The sequence below is a fragment of the Neoarius graeffei genome, chromosome 17 (assembly GCF_027579695.1).
Source record: "Neoarius graeffei isolate fNeoGra1 chromosome 17, fNeoGra1.pri, whole genome shotgun sequence".
NCBI lineage: Eukaryota > Metazoa > Chordata > Actinopteri > Siluriformes > Ariidae > Neoarius > Neoarius graeffei.
The window spans coordinates 49,844,456-49,866,357 of NC_083585.1; the positions used below are offsets into that span (position 1 = coordinate 49,844,456).

Here is a 21,902-nt window from a genome sequence, read left to right on the forward strand (position 1 = left end):
AGCTTCATATAGCTTTTAAAGTAACCATAAGTAAGTAAAGCATGGATACAAAGTCGTAGAGCGTCACTACTAGAACATCACTGCTGTTTGTCATTCTCTTCCAACAGGCAAATTTTTTTCTTCACAAAATGCCTTATATAATCATAGATCTAAAAATATTGTTTAATTTAGACTTGCTCACACATTTGATAATTTACACTCAGAAACACCAGCGTTGTATTTACTCCTGCATATTTATTGCTCGAGACACAGTTTCCCTGTGTCTGCCCACCTTTATTGTCAAGTTGACAATGATCTATTTAAATCATTTCCCTCCCTCTATACCCCCTCCTTTTAGAGGTTTCAATTCACTGGGCACCAGCATGGCACTCACCCAGAAGGTGAATAGAGAGGCCGATGTGTGAAAAGAGACTCGGCAGATGGGCTTTGGACAGTTCTCCAAAACAGGAACACAATGGCACAGAATATTAATCCATGTTGTATAAACAGAAGACGTTTTTTATAGACATGATCCCAGAGCCTTCTGTTTTGCTGCGTATGTACAGCCACTTGCCACTCCTAACATGTGAGATTTGTTTTATTTTTCTGGGGGCAAGCATGCAACAAAAGGGAGGGATAAACTTGACATCTTAATAGAAGCCTGGCTGTACAAGAAGCATGACAAGGAGGATATTCTTATCCTGCCAAAATATTCTCAACCAAAAATGATAAATGCTTGTTTTTAACAAGTGTTTTGGTTGGGGAAAAAAAATCAGTTTTCTGCTAACATTACACATACCTTCCTACAATAGCAGCTCATCATGTAGGCCAACAGTGCATTCCCAAAGTGAATAGAAAAATATCATAATCCTAGATGGCCTTACAAAATGCCAGTATCAACACCCTGCATCATTTTTCCTCATTTCCTGTGTTAAACTATTTAAACAGATCATTTACAGTGTGTATGAAACCCCCCACCTGAAATTTCTTACTAAATTATACTCACCTTTGTGTGATTACACCATTATAAAGGCTCGATGTTATTTCAAATAGCATCCACTAGATGTCAGTGTAAATGAAAAGCCTCAAGCTGACAAATTTTAATGGCAAGTGCTTGAGAATACAACCAGTTTTTTTGCTCATTTGTTTGTTTATAAATGAATGAACGGTCCAAGAGAAAAAACCAAGAGAAATATTACATTAAATGTGTAACAACTACATTAACTGAAAATTAGCAACTTTTAAGAAGCTCTGCCCATTAGTGGATCCCTGAAAAGCTCATTTCTTGATATACAGTGGTGCTTGAAAGTTTGTGAACCCTTGAGAATTTTCTATATTTCTGCATCAATATGACCTAAAACATCATCAGATTTTCACACAAGTCCTAAAAGTAGATAAAGAGAACCCAGTTAAACAAATGAGACAAAAATATTATACTTGGTCATTTATTTGTTGAGGAAAATGATCCAATATTACGTATCTGTGAGTGGCAAAAGTATGTGAACCTTTGCTTTCAGTATCTGGTGTGACCCCCTTGTGCAGCAATAACTGCAACTAAACGTTTCTGGTAACTGTTGATCAGTCCTGCACACCGGCTTGGAGGAATTTTAGCCCATTCCTCCGTACAGAACAGCTTCAACTCTGGGATGTTGGTGGGTTTCTTCACATGAACTGCTCACTTCAGGTCCTTCCACAACATTTCGATTGGATTAAGGTCAGGACTTTGACTTGGCCATTCCAAAACATTAACTTTATTCTTCTTTAACCATTCTTTGGTAGAACGACTTGTGTGCTTAGGGTCATTGTCTTGCTGCATGACCCACCTTCTCTTGAGATTCAGTTCATGGACAGATGTCCTGACATTTTCCTTTAGAATTCGCTGGTATAATTCAGAATTCATTGTTCCATCAATGATGGCAAGCCGTCCTGGCCCAGATGCAGCAAAACAGGCCCAAACCATGATACTACAACCACCATGTTTCACAGATGGGATAAGGTTCTTATGCTGGAAAGCAATGTTTTCCTTTCTCCAAACATAACGCTTCTCATTTAAACCAAAAAGTTCTATTTTGGTCTCATCCGTCCACAAAACATTTCACCAATAGCCTTCTGGCTTGTCCACGTGATCTTTAGCAAACTGCAGATGAGCAGCAATGTTCTTTTTGGAGAGCAGTGGCTTTCTCCTTGCAACTCTGCCATGCACACCATTGTTGTTCAGTGTTCTCCTGATGGTGGACTCATGAAAATTAACATTAGCCAATGTGAGAGAGGCCTTCAGTTACTTAGAAGTTACCCTGGGGTCCTTTGTGACCTCGTCGATTATTACATGCTTTGCTCTTGGAGTGATCTTTGTTGGTCGACCACTCCTGGGGAGGGTAACAATGGTCTTGAATTTCCTCCATTTGTACACAATCTGTCTGACTGTGGATTGGTGGAGTCCAAACTCTTTAGAGATGGTTTTGTAACCTTTTCCAGCCTGATGAGCATCAACAACGCTTTTTCTGAGGTCCTCAGAAATCTCCTTTGTTCGTGCCATGATACACTTCCACAAACATGTGTTGTGAAGATCAGACTTTGATAGATCCCTGTTCTTTAAATAAAACAGGGTGCCCACTCACACCTGATTGTCATCCCATTGACTGAAAACCCCTGACTCTAATTTCACCTTCAAATTAACTGCTAATCCTAGAGGTTCACATACTTTTGCAACTCACAGATATGTAATATTGGATCATTTTCCTCAATAAATAAATGACCAAGTATAATAATTTTGTCTCATTTGTTTAACTGGGTTCTCTTTATCTACTTTTAGGACTTGTGTGAAAATCAGATGATGTTTTAGGTCATATTTATGCAGAAATATAGAAAATTCTAAAGGGTTCACAAACTTTCAAGCACCACTGTATTACAATTTGTATCATGATATGGCGGCACGGTGGTGTAGTAGTTAGCATCACAGCAAGAAGGTCCTGGGTTCGAGCCCAGCGGCTGATGGGGGCCTTTCTGTGTGGCGTTTTGCATGTTCTCGTCATGTCCGCGTGGGTTTCCTCCAGGTGCTCCGGTTTCCCCCACAGTCCAAAGACATGCAGGTTAGGTTAACTGGTGACTCTAAATTGACCATAGGTGTGAATGTGAGTTTGTCTCTATGTGTCAGCCCTGTCCAGGGTGTACCCCGCCTCTCGCCCATAGTTAGCTGGGATAAGCTCCAGGATAAGTGGTTACAGATGGAGGTCAATTTCATATATAAACTTTGCAAACATTTCTAAATACACAACAGTTTCTTCCCCTGGGTCATACATACCATAAACAATCACTGCCACCTCCCCTCCACACACCCCTTCAGCTACTTCAAGGACCACTGCACTGTTTTAAAAACTTATTTTGAAAGCTTTAACTTGTATCACACATTGAAATGCCACCTTCTATATGCTTCACCTGTTATTTTGTTTCTGTACAGTTTTGAGTAGAGCTCCCACAAGTTCATTGTACCCCACTGTGCAATGACAATAGAAGTCCATTCTATTAAATCACTTTGTATATTTGTTCATCTTTTTTCCCCCTCAAAATTGTTAATTTCTATCCCTAAATAGGATGACACAACAAAGGAATTTCCTAGAATGCTGTTAGATTTTTATCCAGAAAAAATAGCATTTTTCTATAACTATGATTTTTTCCCTTTGATTTCCCAATAAATCTCTAATAAATATGAAATTTTAGTCCCATTATCAAAAGACAAGATTTTTTGGCTGTGTTATTATGCAAATTAGGGCATATTTAATTACAAAGCCTTATTTGCATAAGCGTCATTACAAACGAGACCAAGACTGGCAGCAATCTATTGCTGATCTTTTTTTTAACCCGATTGATTTGTAGTATCTTTTGATTCAAGTATGTTTATTATACAAAAACAGTTTTCTATTATCCTTCAAACTACAAGAATTTATCCCATTCTTGCATTTTCAAATAAAATAAGACAAATGACACCCAAAGTAGTTTGTGCTCCAGTTTCCCCAAGACTATGTGCACCATTACCCAGAACCGCAATTAGTATTTTATGCATAAAGCAGAATCTAATTTGCAGCAGAGACTGACAAACAAAAGAGAAAAAGCAACTTGAAACTGCCTACTTCAGAGCAGTTATATGAGCTGCTTACACTAAAAACAAAAGTCCTTATCTTCACTACCACAAACAAAATAAGACAGCAGTGAAACATTTTTTTCTAAAAAAAGAAAATGTTTATTTTGGACACATTCTTGAATGTCAACCAAAGTTGCATTCTTGTAATTAGAGTGGTATTCAAAGTACAGTTAAAGAACCTTATGACAGCAAATACAAAAAGAAAAAATAGCTTAAAAACTAATATGATAACGCACTACAGATCTACGGAAATCGGATAATTGTGCTATGCACCTTCAGAGAAACAGTTCTCGTCCTCCACCTTAAACTGCTTCAGGCAAGAGCTACCACTAACCAAAAATGAAACAAAAAACCAGACTGAAGACACATAGTGTTAACTTTACAAAAGGAGAATAACACTGTACATCTTAAAAACGTCCCATATACACGCCTAACAACTGGTTCTGTTGTATTACGTTTGAATATGTGAATCGTGTACAACTGGGTTTATGGCATGAACAAAAATCCAGGCTTCATCAGTAACTCTACTCATCATCCTCCTCCTCCTCATCCTCCTCCTCATCGTCTTCCTCATCCTCATCTTCATCGTCCTCGTCACCGGGATCTGATTTGGACAGGCCTGCGATACCCTTTGTGCGGTATGCCGCAATATCCTGGAAAATATTTTAACGTTAATTCATATTCTTAGTTAAGTGAAAATACTTGGGTATGTCAAATGTCCGATCTGACAGGAAAGCTTACCTTGTCATACTTCTCCTTCAACTTGGCTGCTTTCTTCTCATAAGGCTGCTTGACCTCTGCTGATGAGCTGTTCCACATCTCGCCAAGCTTCTTGGCTATATCTCCAATGGTCAGGCCTGGATTCTCACCCTTGATCTTGGGGCGATAGTCACCGCAGAAAATGAAGAATGCTGACCTGGATGGGAAGAGAACATGCATATTTCTAAGTCAAGTTCGTTTGTTTTTGTTTTTTTAATTCATATATACAAAAGCAGCGTATTAGTTGAATTGCACATACGGAGGTCTCTTGGGGGCATTAGGGTCCTTAAAGCGCTTCTTCTTCTCCCCCTTAGGAGGGATGTAGTTCTTCATCTCTCTCTCATAACGAACCTTATCCTGCTTTGCCATATCCTCAAACTTGCTCTTCTCCTTAGGTGACATTGTCTGTAAAAGAAAGTACTCTATAATAAAAAAAGGCATTTCAGCTTTGCAAAACCGTAATAATTTGCTTAAAAATTTACAACTGATGCTCAAATTCAAAGGTTTCTGGCATCCACCGTGTACCTTCCACCGCTCTGAACACTTCTTGGAGAATTCAGAGAAGTTGACAGAAGCATCTGGGTGCTTTTTCTTGTGTTCCTCACGACAGGTTTGCACAAAATATGCATAAGAGGACATTTTCCCCCGAGGCTTCCTTGGATCCTTCACCATGTTGACTAATCTTCAAAAGGAACATTTGTATGAACATTATTATAGCAGAAAGTGGATTGGTTCAACGCAAACAACTGAAAAAAAAATTAATCCTTGGCAAGCAAATGCAATAAAATCTGACCACTGCGATCATTACCTAATTGATATCAGCTGTCCATTTTTACAGGATTAAAAAAAAATAGATTACGACTGAAATATCAGAGACATTCTTGCTACCCCCCCCCATTTATATTTTACCAGACATTACACATGAAACAAAAGGAACATGCTTCAAGCACGGAGGACCAAGTTATAAATAACACTCTTTATTTTTCAAATAAATCACATCTCGCAAAATCAAGGTTGCTTTTCGATTCCAGTCATGCACAAGGCAGAAAGACAGTCTTGAGCTCAGGGCGAAAGATAAAAACGACCTCTAATTCATGCACACTTAAATTTCAGCTGAATATTAAACGTCGTTTTATTCCAACCATTTCGCCAGGCATAATACTCCGGGTAATCCATTAAATCTAAGCATACAAACATGGCCAAGACGAGGCGGTTAGGATTATTAAAACCATAAGATTTATTCATATTCTTTGAAAACGCAGCATTCATGAAAGAAAAGTCCGTCTGAATTGTCTACTCGTGTCATTCTGGTGCCTTGGATGGTTCTGATGATCAGGATCGCTTGTGAAGATTGATGACAAGGAGCGTGCGTGATCGAGCAGCCTGCATCGTCCATATGTGCACCGTACAGGTGTACTATAGGCATCTTGTCGCCCACCGCCTCATGTAATAAGCACAGTTTTCAATGGGAAGTGTTTAGCCGTCTGCAGTGTCTAGATGGCTGCCTGCCATACACTGGGGGAAGGGGTGGTGTGTAAGAGAGAGACAGAGAGAGAGTGAGAGAGGTGGGGGGTGTTTCAGCATCCTAGCTTGGATCAATATTATCCAGCTAGAAGTGGGAAGACAAAGCTGGTGGACTTGAGATGTGCTGCTGGATCATTTCAATGAGAGGAGGGCTACACACACACAATGCTAGAACTAATATGGCTTCATGCCTTTATGTCTGGAAAAAGCAAATAAATCCACACATCTGGTTGCTCTCAAGACTTTAATCTCACTGTATTATTTCCTTAAAAAATACGAAAATGTTTTTTATCGAGAATTAGTGTGTTAAAAATGCGAACAAGCCTTGATTTAGGTTTTTAAAAAATCCCGAAACAAACATTTTTCTTCATTATTTCAGTACTGGGCGCTCCCATCCCCCGCCACTCTCATTAAAACGCAATGACGCGCTGAATAATATCAGCCATATTCCGTTACTGACTCAACACACAATTTCCATGTGGTCATTGTGGAAAAATATATTTCAGCATTTTTCTCCCCATTTTTATTTTATTTTTTTTTATTTTACCACATATTTACCTTTTTATATTCTGTATAGATACAGATATTTTCCGCCCTTGCAGCAGAATGATACTCAAAGCTGTAATTCCCCGTCTCACACAATGGCTCAGTCTCAAATGTCTCCCCACTAGACGCGTTTTGTACTATCTAGGGTGCATAAGCCATTATTCCACAGCGGACGTAGTGCGGTTATCGAGGGCCTACGCAGCCATTTGGGATGCAGCCAGTAGCTTAGCAGCTAACTGAAATGGCCGGCGATGAGTGCCTTTCAAGCTAACAGGCTATGCTAATGCGCTATTGAGGGGGGAAAACCGCAGGAAACTTATTTTGAACTAGATACACTGGGGGAAATTGTATATTTTGCCACGACGTGACATATTTCAGCAAATTATTGGGCGTTTAACAATACAAAGGTGATGTTTTAGCTATAAACTGACTGATAAACTGGATGGCTGGCTAACGGCAAATTGAATCTGACAAAAGATGGGCCGGCTCTATTTGAATACCAAACATCCTCCTAACAAAGGAAATCTTCGCAAAACGCAACGGTAATGAGAGAATATATAAACGAATCCGTGTCAAAGACATATATATTTTTTAACAAACTCACCAAGCGAAAATTTGTCTCTTCTATCCGGAGATATTCTGTGTGTATTAATAGATTGAAGTACAATACAACAGCGTCGCGCGCTCTTCCCAAGTGCGCGTGTCTGTGTCCTTCTGCCCAAGAGAATACGGAATACAGTGGAGAGTTCCTATTGGCTACCGCCAACTCCGAGCAGCTTCCGATTGGCTAAAAGCGGCCTATAGGCCAGAGAAGGGGCAAGCTCTGATTGGTTGTTTCTTCGAAGAAACGTCATAATTTTTGAATGGCGGGTAAACTTAAAAAAGTCCAGTGCTAGACTATACAGATTTATAGGAGCTGTAGCCTACTGCACACACATACACACACAGCTACAAGAAGTAAGTTATAGAAATAACAATCAGGATAAAAGAGAGATGTGAAGATTATACATTTTGAAAAACAAACAGCTCATAATAGAGCTTTAAGGCCAATATGACTTAAACAAGTCTCTCATTATCACTGTGTTTACTCACAGCCACAGGTGGACAGAGTGCCCAGCTTCATTACTTAAAGTGCCATTCCACCATTGGATGTATTCTTTGGCATAAAATACAATATATTTTGACAACATATATAAATGGTATCACTAGATAGAGAAATCTTTTAGCTTCAAAATGATATATCAAACATCATTTTTTGACAACGACAAGTATATTAATTTTGCGACCAAAGTCACCTACCCTTTTAATTTCCGCGCGTGATGTCATCGGCAGGTTCCCCTTCTTGTGTACCACGTGACGTGTGACGTGGCACATATTATCAGCAATGGCGGATAGAACGCGATAAAAATAATACCAATAAATCTAGCTAATACCAATAAATCTAGCTAACTGAAAGATTAACTCAAATTTTTTCGCAATTTTTTTGGCCCCCATATACGAGGAGAAATGACTCTCTCACTTTGGGGGTTTCCTGGTCTAAAAATAGACCGATACGTGGTACACAAGAAGGGGAACCTGCCGATGACATCACGTTTCACTACCGCGCGGAAATTAAAAGGGTAGGTGACTTTGGTCGCAAAATTAATATACTTGTCGTTGTCAAAAAATTATGTTTGATATATCATTTTGAAGCTAAAAGATTTCTCTGTCTAGTCATGTTGTCATAAAATATATTGTATGTTATGCCAAAGAATACATCCAATGGTGGAATGGCACTTTAAAGCATATACACTACTGTTCAAAAGTTTGGGGTCACTTTGAAATTTCCTTATTTTTGAAAGAAAAGCACTGTTCTTTTCAATGAAGATCACTTTAAACTAATCAACTAATCAGAAATGCACTCTATACATTGCTAATGTGGTAAATGACTATTCTAGCTGCAAATGTCTGGTTTTTGGTGCAATATCTCCATAGGTGTATAGAGGCCCATTTCCAGCAACTCTCACTCCAGTGTTCTAATGGTACAATGTGTTTGCTCATTGCCTCAGAAGGCTAATGGATGATTAGAAAACCCTTGTACAATCAGGTTAGCACAGCTGAAAACAGTTTAGCTCTTTAGAGAAGCTATAAAACTGACCTTCCTTTGAGCAGATTGAGTTTCTGGAGCATCACATTTGTGGGGTCGATTAAATGCTCAAAATGGCCAGAAAAATGTCTTGACTATATTTTCTATTCATTTTACAACTTATGGTGGTAAATAAAAGTGTGACTTTTCATGGAAAACACAAAATTGTCTGGGTGACCCCAAACTTTTGAACAGTAGTGTACGCAGAACCATGGCCTCACTTTTGTTTATAAACGCCTTGAGACCTCAAGAATGGCACAGGAATAGTTTTAAGCGTTAACAATAAATCTAATGTCATAATTTTTTTACGATTAAAGTGATTCATATAGGTAGCGGTCTGAGTGAATGACCTTGACGTCCATAACGTCACAACAGGAAGGTCTCATCGCCATTTCCGCTATACTAAAACACAGAGCCACTGACTGCAACTCCGTTCCTCCATTTTGAGCTAATTTATCGCCATGCCACGTAGATGTGTTTTTGGCCGGTGCAGCAACACGACAGAAGGTGGATTTATGGCGCAAGAATGTTCAAACTGCAAAGATTTGGACGCGTTTTGCGAGAAGTTCACGGGCACACTCGGCGGCTACGAAGTGGTCTTTCCTCTGCTCTGCACATTTTACTCACAGCCAGAGGTGGACAAAGTACCCAACTTCATTACTTAAGTCAAAGTACAGATCCCACTGGTCAAATGTTACTCCGATACAAGTGAAAGTTGCACAGTCAAATTTTTACTTCAGTTAAAGTACTGAAGTACTTGCTTTTAAAAATACTTAAGTATTAAAAGTACATTTTCTGTCAATGCGTTGTTGAATTATTGCCACAACGCTTACAAAACCTAATGCCATTACCAAAGACAGAAACGTGAATTTAGAAAATGAACACATGCTGTGCCATCATGGTGGTTTAATGTTAAGCTATTTAGTCAGTGGAACTCCACCTGACATGCTAGCAAACTCTTTTCAAACTCAAAATCATATTGGGTAGCTAACGTTACTAGAAAAGAAACATTTCTGCATTCTGTTTATTTGGCAAGATTATGCTAAAACATATTTCTGAAAGGACTTCAGATAAGTTAATGTTATTCGTGTTAGCATGACTCGGTTTTTACATGCTAACTAACAGTGTCCAAGTTAACTAGCTATGTGTTAACATTAGCCGTGGACAAGGCTACGGCAACTTGGCGGGCAAATCCACAGAAAGTTATTTGACTAACCAGACTGCATAGCTATTGCAACGTTATCACTAGCTCTAAAAGCACAGACAACTTCATTGCAAGCTTTCTCTTGGAATAAAACGTTTACGTCCCTCAATATGCTTCTGCAGGTTGGACGGCGAGTTTTTGTAGGCTGTGATGTGGTTAGTTTTTGGCAAACAAAGCAAACATTTCAAATGAAACAAATCTTTATTCTTTTCAGAAAACCGAAACATGGGTTCTAGGTCTGGCCATGAGTGTGTGCATTCCCCAGAAAACCGCCTCCTTCCATTCTGCCATCAACAGATTGTGTTAAATCATGCTGCTGAGAAATCGTTGAACTTGATTTTATACAGTCTATGGACGTGACGTGACCCGAGTGATTACTGATAGGCTGTTTGAAAAAACAATCACATTTTAGAAAAGAAAAGGAAAAAAACATCCACTTTCAAAGCCACTTCATAGTAACGAGGACCTTGACAGAAATGTACTGGAGTGAAAAGTACGATATTTGCCTTTCAAATGTCGTGAAGTTAAAGTCATAAGTTTCCAAAAAAATAATACTCAAGTAAGGTACAGATACTCAAAAAGTGTACTTAAGTACAGTACTCAAGTAAATGTACTTCGTTACTGTCCACCTCTGCTCACAGCCTAAAAAGGCTAAAACATTTGATACTCATATGCTTTGATACATTCTAGTGGCATTATTTATGAACTTCACAAAACAAATATCCAGTAGTAAATGACTGTTTATGGTAAATATGGTGGCATAAGTGGTTAGCACTATCGCCTGACTGCAAGAAGGTTCTGGGTTCAAGCCCAGCGGCCAACAGGGGCCTTTCTGTGTGGAGTTTGCATGTTCTCCCTGTGTCTGCGTGGGTTTCCTCCGGGTGCTCTGGTTTCTCCCACAGTCCAGAGACATGCAGGTTAGGCTACTTGGTGGCTCTAAATTGTCCATAGGTGTGAGTGTGAATGGTTGAGAGGAGAAAACCTCTATAATAATCCAGTCGATTGCAACAAAAAACCACAACTGTAATGTTCCTTAGACATTTTGATGGCTGAAGCCATCAGAGTGGCCACGTCAATGGAGTGATATGCCAAAATGGATGGATGGATGATAAATATTGATTAATAAATAAGTAATGAAATGCCCTTGCACACAGCCTTAAAGTTTTGTCAGGGGCGTGGCTTGTGACCATAGCAACAGACCTTAGTGTGTTTGCTCATGCAGTAGCAAGCTGGCAATGTGATTTTCATCAATTAAAGGTGCATTAGGTAAAATTAGATTTGTTTTCAACCAAAGATTAGGTCTCTCATGGTTAGAGGGATTTGACATTTGAATAATTCCTGCCCATATTCAAAAAGATCCAACCCTCAAGATCAGTGGTGACCCATAAAGTGTCTATAAAATGACAAGCATTCTGGCCCGGAAGTCAGTTTTCCAAGCAGCTTTTCTCAGTTGCTGAATACAATTTTAATAAGGCCATGGTTTAAGTTTTTTTTAATTTATTTATTTAAATTCATGTTCCACATAGGATGGCCTTTCTATGCGATGTTCTCCCCGTGGGTTCATATGGGTTTTTCTCTGAGTGCTCTTGTTTCCCCCCACAGTCCAAATGCATGCATTACGTCAACTGGTTACTCTAAATTGCCCAAAGGTATGAATGTGATTGGTTGCTTGTCTTTGTGTTAGCCCTATAATGGAGGAGGGAAATCCTTGACTTGCAAGTGACATCAAAGCAAAACAGAAACCCGGATGTCGGCCATGTTGGTGGATATACAAATGCGGGATCAAGCGACATTCCACACAAAACATAGTCATGCATGCGCAACTCTCTTTGTTTTTCCACTGCTTTAAGTGTTCTTTTAGCTATGCCATATCTTTGTGCTGTATATGGTTGCGGTCACAACAGTACTCATGACCGTGGCACGTTCCAATTTTTTAGAATTCCGTCCGTGATTCGGATAGAGGGCAAGGAAACTCTGAGGCTCAGTGCGGAGAGGAGACGAGCACGGCTGAACAACATCGGCAGGGCTGATCTAACAGAGGCTAAAACCAAAACAGCTCGTGTTTGCAGTAATCGTTTTATCTCAGGTGAGATTCAAAAGCTTTCTCGATAATATCATGGAAGAATTTTATTTTATGTTGTGAGAATTTTGCTATAAAATGAGCGTTCTCTCTTGTCATGGTTCACTGGGTCATTGTTATAATTTTAACACGTGTATTACCATTTTGCTTCTAGGAGCGCCAGCAAAAGTATATGATAGAAACAATCCAGACTGGGCACCCACTCAAAAAATGGACTATGTTTCATCCAAGGTCGGACTTGATTCTTCGGCAGCCAAACCAGATAGAAAGCGATATCCGGGTACTCGATGATCGGTAGAAGCATCTTATCTTCAGAAAAGTCTGACTTTTTGAAATAATATGTCTCAAAACCACACATATCTACAGTGGTGCTTGAAAGTTTGTGAACCATTTAGAATTTTCTATATTTCTGCATAAATATGACCTAAAACATCATCATTTTTTCACACAAGTCCTAAAAGTAGATAAAGAGAACCCAGTTAAACAAATGAGACAAAATATTATACTTGGTCATTTATTTATTGAGGAAAATGATCCAATATTACATATCTGTGAGTGGCAAAAGTATGTGAACCTTGAGGATTAGCAGTTAATTTGAAGGTGAAATTAGAGTCAGGGGTTTTCAATCAGTGGGATGACAATCAGGTGTGAGTGGGCACCCTGTTTTATTTAAAGAACAGGGATCTATCTGTCTTCACAACACATGTTTGTGGAAGTGTATCGTGGCATGAACAAAGGAGATTTCTGAGGACCTCAGAAAAAGCGTTGTTGATGCTCATCAGGCTGGAAAAGGTTACAAAACCATCTCTAAAGAGTTTGGACTCCAACAAGCCACAGTCAGACAGACTGTGTACAAATGGAGGAAATTCAAGACCATTGTTACCCTCCCCAGGAGTGGTCGACCAACAAAGATCACTCCAAGAGCAAGGCATGTAATAGTCGGCGAGATCACAAAGGACCCCAGGGTAACTTCTAAGCAACTGAAGGCCTCTCTCACATTGGCTAATGTTGATGTTCATGAGTCCACCATCAGGAGAACACTGAACAACAATGGTGTGCATGGCAGGGCTGCAAGGAGAAAGCCACTGTTCTCCAAAAAGAACATTGCTGCTCATCTGCAGTTTGCTAAAGATCACATGGACAAGCCAGAAGGCTATTGGAAAAATATTTTGTGGACGGATGAGACCAAAATAGAACTTTTTGGTTTAAATGAGAAGCATTATGTTTGGAGAAAGGAAAACACTGCATTCCAGCATAAGAACCTTATCCCATCTGTGAAACATGGTGGTGGTAGTATCATGGTTTGGGCCTGTTTTGTTGCATCTGGGCCAGGACGGCTTGCCATCATTGATGGAACAATGAATTCTGAATTATACCAGTGAATTCTAAAGGAAAATGTCAGGACATCTGTCCATGAACTGAATCTCAAGAGAAGGTGGGTTATGCAGCAAGACAACGACCCTAAGCACACAAATTGTTCTACCAAAGAATGGTTAAAGAAGAATAAAGTTAATGTTTTGGAATGGTCAAGTCAAAGTCCTGACCTTAATCCAATCGAAATGTTTTGGAAGGACCTGAAGCGAGCAGTTCATGTGAGGAAACCCACCAACATCCCAGAGTTGAACCTGTTCTGTACAGAGGAATGGGCTAAAATTCCTCCAAGCTGGTGTACAGGACTGATCAACAGTTACTGGAAACGTTTAGTTGCAGTTATTGCTGCACAAGGGGGTCACACCAGATACTGAAAATAAAGGTTCACATACTTTTGCCACTCACAGATATGTAATATTGGATCATTTTCCTCGATAAATAAATTATCAAGTATAATATTTTTGTCTCATTTGTTTAACTGGGTTCTCTTTATCTACTTTTAGGACTTGTGTGAAAATCTGATGTTATTTTAGGTCATATTTATGCAGAAATATAGAAAATTCTAAAGGGTTCATAAACTTTTAAGTACCACTGTATCTTCTCTTTATATCGAATCTTTGCTCAATCATTCAAATCATGGTAATACTGAGAAAATTCAGCATTGTTTACAGACACGCTTTCAGTGGGTGCCATCCTAGCTGCTTTGTATATCCACCATCATGGCGGACGCTCGTGACATAGCACATTTTGATTGCACGGTTGCAAGTCATCTATTGTAACTATTGCACCTTTAATATTATAGGCACTAGGTTAGATTTTAACTATAAATTACTGTTATAGTTATATTTACAGCTATAATTATAAATCAATATTATATATTATATAATAAATATACAAGCTACAGGCCTGCAGAATTTTGACCTCAAGAGAAGCACAACATTACATCTGTGTGGCCACATGGGTGCCACTGGATGACTGTTACGATAACTGAAATAAGCCTCGCCAGCTGAACTTCAAATTACATCTCTAAGATCTCGACATGATCTACTGTGTTCATGAAAATATCATGAATCCTATCGAGATTGTTGATTTAAATAATCATTGTAGATATCCTGACCGGGCGGCACGGTGGTATCGTGGTTAGTGCTGTCGCCTCACAGCAAGAAAGTCCTGGGTTCGAGCCCCGTGGCCGACGAGGGCCTTTCTGTGTGGAGTTTGCATGTTCTCCCCGTGTCTGCGTGGGTTTCCTCTGGGTGCTCTGGTTTCCCCCACAGTCTAAAGACATGGAGGTTAGGCTAGTTGGTGGCTCTAAATTGACCGTAGGTGTGAATGTGAGTGTGAATGGTTGTCTGTGTCTATGTGTCAGCCCTGTGATGATCTGGTGACTTGTCCAGGGTGTACCACGCCCTTCGCCCATAGTCAGCTGGGATAGGCTCCAGCTTGCCTGCGACCCTGTAGAACAGGATAAGTGGCTACAGATAATGGATGGATGGATATCCTGAACAATTCTCTTGAGTATTATATGGAGGTTTATGATATATGGCCCTTTTCCACTACCCTTTTTCAGCTCACTTCAGCTCGCTTCAGCTCACTTCAGCCCGACACGGCTCGCGTTTCAACTACCAAAAAACAGCACGACTCAGCTCGCTTCAGCCCTGCTTAGCCCCTAAAACTCGCACGGTTTTGGAGTGGGGCTGAAGCGAGCCAAACCGTGCCGAGTGAGGCTGGGGGCGTGAGCAGACACTCCCCTGTGCACTGATTGGTGAGGAGGAGTGTCCTCACATGCCCACACACGCCCCGCGAGCACGCTGGGATCTGTAAACACCATAAACCCGGAAGAAGAAGAATTACGAATTACGAGAATTTCTGAAGCCTTATGCGCCTCGCCTCATCTATACGCTCTTGCCAGTATCTGTTGGCGTTGTCGGTGACAACAAGCCACAGAACCAAGACCAGCAACACTAACGACTCCATGTCCATGTTTATTGTTTACTATTCGGGTCGTGAGACTACCGCTTAAAAGATCACTGATGTCACTGTTTGCGCTGCTTAACGACATCACGTGACGTCCACCCACTTTCGCTAACTCCACCCAAAGTGTCCACCCACTTCCAGCCAGCACGGTTCAGCGCGGTTGTAGTCGAAATGCAACTCCAACAGCCCCGCTCAGCCCGACTCAGCACGGCACGGCTCAGCCCGACTCAGCCGCGTTTGTAGTGGAAAAGCGGCAATAGAGGCAGAGGTTTTCAACCTTTTGGGGGTGAAGGCAGATCAAGGTCAAACCAGAACCTCAAGGCACACCAACTTCGAACAGATAGTTAAATAAGACAGGTAATCGTATCACTGATTTATTAAAAATGCACTGAAGTGCATCAGTGCAAGGATTTGTCCAACATAGTGCAGCATCATGAACAGCAACATACTAAAATAAAATAAAACATTATGCCATTAATAGTACAATATACAACTTTCGAAGAATATCAGTGAAAAGTGTGTTTTTTCAAACAATGAATTAAAAGACACACAAACAATTCAAGCCACCAACTTTCCCATCATTGCAATAATAATCCTCCTCCCAGACCTTTTTTTTTTTTTTATCAAACTGAGAATGGAACTAAAGGCTATTTAGATATAATAATAATAATAATAATAATAATAATAATAATAATAATAAAAAGAAGAAGAAGAAGAAGAGGAATCGTAAATGAGTTACTACCTACAAACATTTTTAATTAAGAAGCAGTGTCATTGCTGTATAAAAATACAATTTCATGAACCTGTATAAAAACGCATATGTAAAAAAATGACATTTTTTAGTTCCTCAACATTTTTATTTTTATGATTATTATCTTGTATATTATTATATAATATTATTATATAATATGATTATAAAGAGCAGTGGCACCCTGAAGCATAGTCAGTGACTCAGCTGTTCTCCAAGCCAATTTTTTATTTTTTTTATTTTTAAGTGGAAAGTTCAGGAATAAAGGAAAAGAAACCTTTATGGCTCCAAAATATTGCTGTAGACATATTTTAATAAGGAGCTGAAAATTTGCACAGCTGTATTCTCATCTCATCTCATTATCTCTAGCCGCTTTATCCTGTTCTACAGGGTCACAGGCAAGCTGGAGCCTATCCCAGCTGACTACGGGCGAAAGGCGGGGTACACCCTGGACAAGTCGCCAGGTCATCACAGGGCTGACACATAGACACAGACAACCATTCACACTCACATTCACACCTACGGTCAATTTAGAGTCACCAGTTAACCTAACCTGCATGTCTTTGGACTGTGGGGGAAACCGGAGCACCCGGAGGAAACCCACGCGGACACGGGGAGAACATGCAAACTCCACACAGAAAGGCCCTCGCTGGCCACGGGGCTCGAACCCGGACCTTCTTGCTGTGAGGCGACAGCGCTAACCACTACACCACCGTGTCGCCCCAGCTGTATTCTCATCTCATTATCTCTAGCCGCTTTATCCTTCTACAGGGTCGCAGGCAAGCTGGAGCCTATCCCAGCTGACTACGGGCGAAAGGCGGGGTACACCCTGGACAAGGCGCCAGGTCATCACAGGGCTGACACATAGACACAGACAACCATTCACACTCACATTCACACCTACGGTCAATTTAGAGTCACCAGTTAACCTAACCTGCATGTCTTTGGACTGTGGGGGAAACCGGAGCACCCGGAGGAAACCCACGCAGACACGGGGAGAACATGCAAACTCCACACAGAAAGGCCCTCGCTGGCCACGGGGCTCGAACCCGGACCTTCTTGCTGTGAGGCGACAGCGCTAACCACTACACCACCGTGTCGCCCCAGCTGTATTCTTTCCATTAAAAATATGTTCTGGTGGTCTGTGGAATTTATTTTAATGATAAAAGTTTGTGAAACCCTAATATTAATAAGACAGCCAATTATGTTCCTGGTCATTTTGCATTAAGCAACAAATCAGATATGTAAACGCACCCTTGCTCCATACATATGACACACTAAGCCATTTGCCATTCAATATCTAAAATCCTGTACACCCTAATGACAAGCCAACATGAAAAAGCATTTTTCTTTTCTGTTTATATGCACTATAAAGCCAAATGTATGTGAACAGTGAACCAGTACCACCCATATGTGTTTGTTGAACATCCCATTCCAGATTTAGTCCCTTTACTGTTATACGGGGAAGGCTTTCCATGAGATTTTGGAGCATAGCTGTGGGAATTTGTTTGTTCAGCTACAAGAGCATTGGTGAGGTGAGGCATTATTGTTGGCCGAAGAGGCCTGGCATGTAATCAGTGTTCCAGTTCATTCCAAAGGTTTCAGTGGGGTTGAGGTCAAAGCTCTGGGCAGGACACTCGAGTTCTTCCACACCAACCTTGACAAATCATGTCTCCACGGACCTCACTTTTTGCACAGGAGCTTCATGCTGGAACATTGTTCGGCCTCTTAGTGGGGAAATTGAAGGGAAATTGTCAAGTTACAGCATACAAATACATCTTATATAAATGTATTCCGGGCGGCACGGTGGTGTAGTGGTTAGCGCTGTCGCCTCACAGCAAGAAGGTCCGGGTTCGAGCCCCGTGGCCGGCGAGGCCCTTTCTGTGCAGAGTTTGCATGTTCTCCCCGTGTCTGCGTGGGTTTCCTCCAGGTGCTCCGGTTTCCCCCACAGTCCAAAGACATGCAGGTTAGGTTAACTGGTGACTCTAAATTGACCGTAGGTGTGAATGTGAGTGTGAATGGTTGTCTGTGTCTATGTGTTAGCCCTGTGATGACCTGGCGACTTGTCCAGGGTGTACCCCGCCTTTCGCCCGTAGTCAGCTGGGATAGGCTCCAGCTTGCCTGCGACCCTGTAGAACAGGACAAAGCGGCTAGAGATAATGAGATGAGATAAATGTCTCGTCTCATCTTCTTCCGCTTTATCCGGGGCCGGGTCGCGGAGGCAGCAGTCTGAGCATGGAAGCCCAAACTTCCCTTTCCCCAGACACCTCGGCCAGCTCCTCGGGAAGAACACTGAGGTGTTCCCAGGCCAGCCGAGAGACATAGTCCCTCCAGCGTGTCCTGGGTCTTCCCCGGGGCCTCCTCCCGGGGGGACATGCCTGGAACACCTCCCCAGGGAGGCGTCCAGGAGGCATCCCAAAAAGATGCCCAAGCCACCTCAGCTGATTCCTCTCTATGTGGAAGAGCAGCGGCTCTACTCCGAGCTCCTCCCGAGTGACTGTGCTTCTCACCCTCTCTCTAAGGGAGCGCCCAGCCACCCTGTGAAGGAAACTCATTTCGGCCGCTTGTATCCACGATCTTGTTCTTTCGGTCATTACCCAAAGCTTATGACCATAGGACTCTCACCTATGGTCATGAGATAAATGTATTCCTTCAAATTTGTGGAAAAAAGTTTGGGAAGGAAGAAAGGTCTGTTTTTTAGTTGTTGTTGTTGTTTCACATGGCATTTACTAATGTGAAGAATCACGCTGCCATTTCATTTTGAGATGAACTCTCACTGTCAGTGGAGTAATGAATGTGTAATTCTCAATGCTGAACACTAGGTGTCGCCACGCTCAAATAATTGAAAGTAGAAAACTAGATTATTGTAAGAAAAGTGAATGTTAGCATGGTTCGTAGAGCATATTTTCATCTTGCAGGCCAGTCACTCATTTGTTTTACAGTAGAAACATTTTGTTATAGAAAAACTATTTCTAAATGTCAAGTATGAGAGAGGTTATTCTTGGGGGTTGGGGAGACCAGGAAGTTATTCTCAGTCATTAGATCAGGGGTGTCCAAACTGATCCATAAAGGGCCGTGTGGCTGCAGGTTTTCATTCCAGCCATGCAGCAGCACACCTGATTTGGCTCATTCAATCAACTGACACACCCACCCTTTAATCAAGGGTGGGTGTGGCTGCAAGTATTTGACTGTGTGAAGACAGTTCAGTTGATTGAATGAGCCAAATCAGGTGTGCTGCTGCATGGCTGGAATGAAAACCTGCAGCCACACGGCCCTTTATGGATCAGTTTGGACACCCCTGCATTAGACTGTTAGGGATTAAACATTTCTGTTGAATTAGACTTATATACATCCATCCATTATCTGTAACCACTTATCCTGTACAGCAGGGGTCACCAAACTTTTTTTTCTGGGGGCCACATTGTCGTTCCTGACTGTGATGGGGGGCCGGGGTCGGGTCAGCTATATAACAGAATTGTATGACCCAGACAAATATGACCACCAGCAGGCCTCATTGTGTAGTAGAGATTACTAGCCTGGCACAGCCATCCCCACTACTATATCCATACTACTATATCAACACGTGATTCCTGGCACATATTTGTTTATCTTTACTAGTGGTTTGCAAAAGCAGTAATCGAGTCTTCACACTTTGTTTTAATTTGAAATACCACAGATATTCCATTTATTTATTTTCTAATAAAAATAACATAAAAGCTGTCAAGGTAAGAAACATCTGCCTAGTTGAGGTGATTGACACTGGCAAAGGTGAGTGGAAAGTTATAAATTGTAGGTAGGCCTGTTGATATTATTAATAATATTAATAATAATTGTGTGCAGCACTTAAAGGTCAAATAAATAGGACTATAAAATAAATACATTTTAAAAAAACAGTGAAATTATAATAATATGAGCAATAGATCAATAGATCACAGCAGTTGTGCTGTGTCCTGCACGTCATTGCTCTCATCCATGGCCAAAGCAAAAAACTCTAATTTTGACGCTTTCTCATTCAGCTGGTCATACACGTTGTCCCCCAAATCTTCGGTTCGCCTGGTCATAGTAGGTGCGGAGAGACTCACCGCGTTGAGCGCATCCTTCTTGTCGGGACACACCTCCTCAGCCACAGCAAGCATACATACTTTAACAAAGTCCACATCAGTAAACGGCTTTCCATGGGTAACTAGTAGGTGAGCTACCTTATAGCTAGCTCAGACAGCAGCCTGGTTGGTCTGGGTTTGGCGAAGGAATACATTCTGTTGTGCAGCCAGTCCGCATTTCATCCTCCGAATCCTGTCTTCTCTTGTTTGCCCTTGCAAACTAGCATACTCTTTGTGGTGGGTTTCGTACTGACGACGCAGATTATACTCTTTGAAAACCGACACACTTTCTTTACATAAAAGACAAACTGCACGGTCCTTACACTGAACGAAAAAATAATCGGTGGTCCACTGTTCTTTAAAAACTCTGCACTCTCTGTCAGCTTTTCGCTTACCACTTGCCATTTTGCTGTCCTGAACACTGACAGTTCTCTGCGCGTGCGCTGCCTGTCCCTGCTTGATCACGAGCATATGACGAAAATTCGGAAAATATGAATAGTTCATTTTATAACTAAATATCAATTTTAATTGATAAAATCAACAAAATACAAGATGCAGACAAGTTATTATTTGCCAAAAAGCAATTTAAAAAAATAGGCCATGACCACTTTTGGGGATTGCCTCATAGGGCCGGTTCAAGTGGTGGGGGGCAGAGGGGCTGGGGGCCGGTGGGCCGGAGTCGGCCCGCGGGCCGTAGTTTGATGACCCCTGCTGTACAGGATCACGGGCAAACTGGATCCTATCCCAACTGACTATGGGTGAGAGGTGGGGTACACCCTGGACAAGTCTCCAGATCATCGCAGGGCTGACACACAGAAACAAACAACCATTCACACTCACATTCACACCTACGGTCAATTTAGAGCCACCAATTAACCTAACCTGCATGTCTTTGGACTGTGGGGGAAACCAGAGCACCTGGAGGAAACCCATGTGGACAAGGGGAGAACATGCAAACTCCACACAGAAAGGCCATCATCGGCCACTGGGCTCGAACCCAGGACCTTCTTGCTGTGAGGTGACAGTGCTAACCACTACACCACCGTACCGCCCCGACTTATATACATGTTCAATTTAACCTATTAATAAATATGGAAAAAAATCTTTTCCTAATGCTGACTTGGATATAATTTTGTCCTTTAACAGGTGTATCTGATATATATCCATCCATCCATAACTACTTATCCTGCGCAGGGTCATGGGCAAGTTGGAGCCTATCCCAGCTGACTATGGGTGAGAGGCAGGGTACACCCTGGACGAGTCGCCAGGTCATCCCAGGGCTGGCACATAGAGACAAACAACCACTACACCGGTGTACCACCTATCTGATACATAAAAATAATATATCAGATAG

At 41.3% G+C, this 21,902-nt stretch overlaps 1 protein-coding gene across 2 annotated transcripts; it reads right to left on the bottom strand.

Annotated features, from left to right (window-relative positions):
• Nucleotides 1–4,192: 4,192 nt before the first annotated feature.
• On the bottom strand, nucleotides 4,193–7,674 carry hmgb1b (high mobility group box 1b). 2 transcript variants are annotated; one of them, XM_060897699.1, is made up of 5 exons: nucleotides 7,551–7,674; nucleotides 5,402–5,553; nucleotides 5,136–5,281; nucleotides 4,859–5,033; nucleotides 4,193–4,770 (listed from the first exon to the last, which is right to left on the bottom strand). In XM_060897699.1, exons 2-5 carry the CDS (start codon nucleotides 5,546–5,548, stop codon nucleotides 4,642–4,644), a joined length of 597 nt encoding a protein of 198 aa, XP_060753682.1. In that variant the 5' UTR covers nucleotides 5,549–5,553; nucleotides 7,551–7,674; the 3' UTR covers nucleotides 4,193–4,641. The 2 variants fall into 2 exon arrangements, with proteins under 2 accessions (XP_060753682.1, XP_060753681.1); XM_060897698.1 differs by having other exon boundaries at nucleotides 5,402–5,558.
• Nucleotides 7,675–21,902: the final 14,228 nt, after the last annotated feature.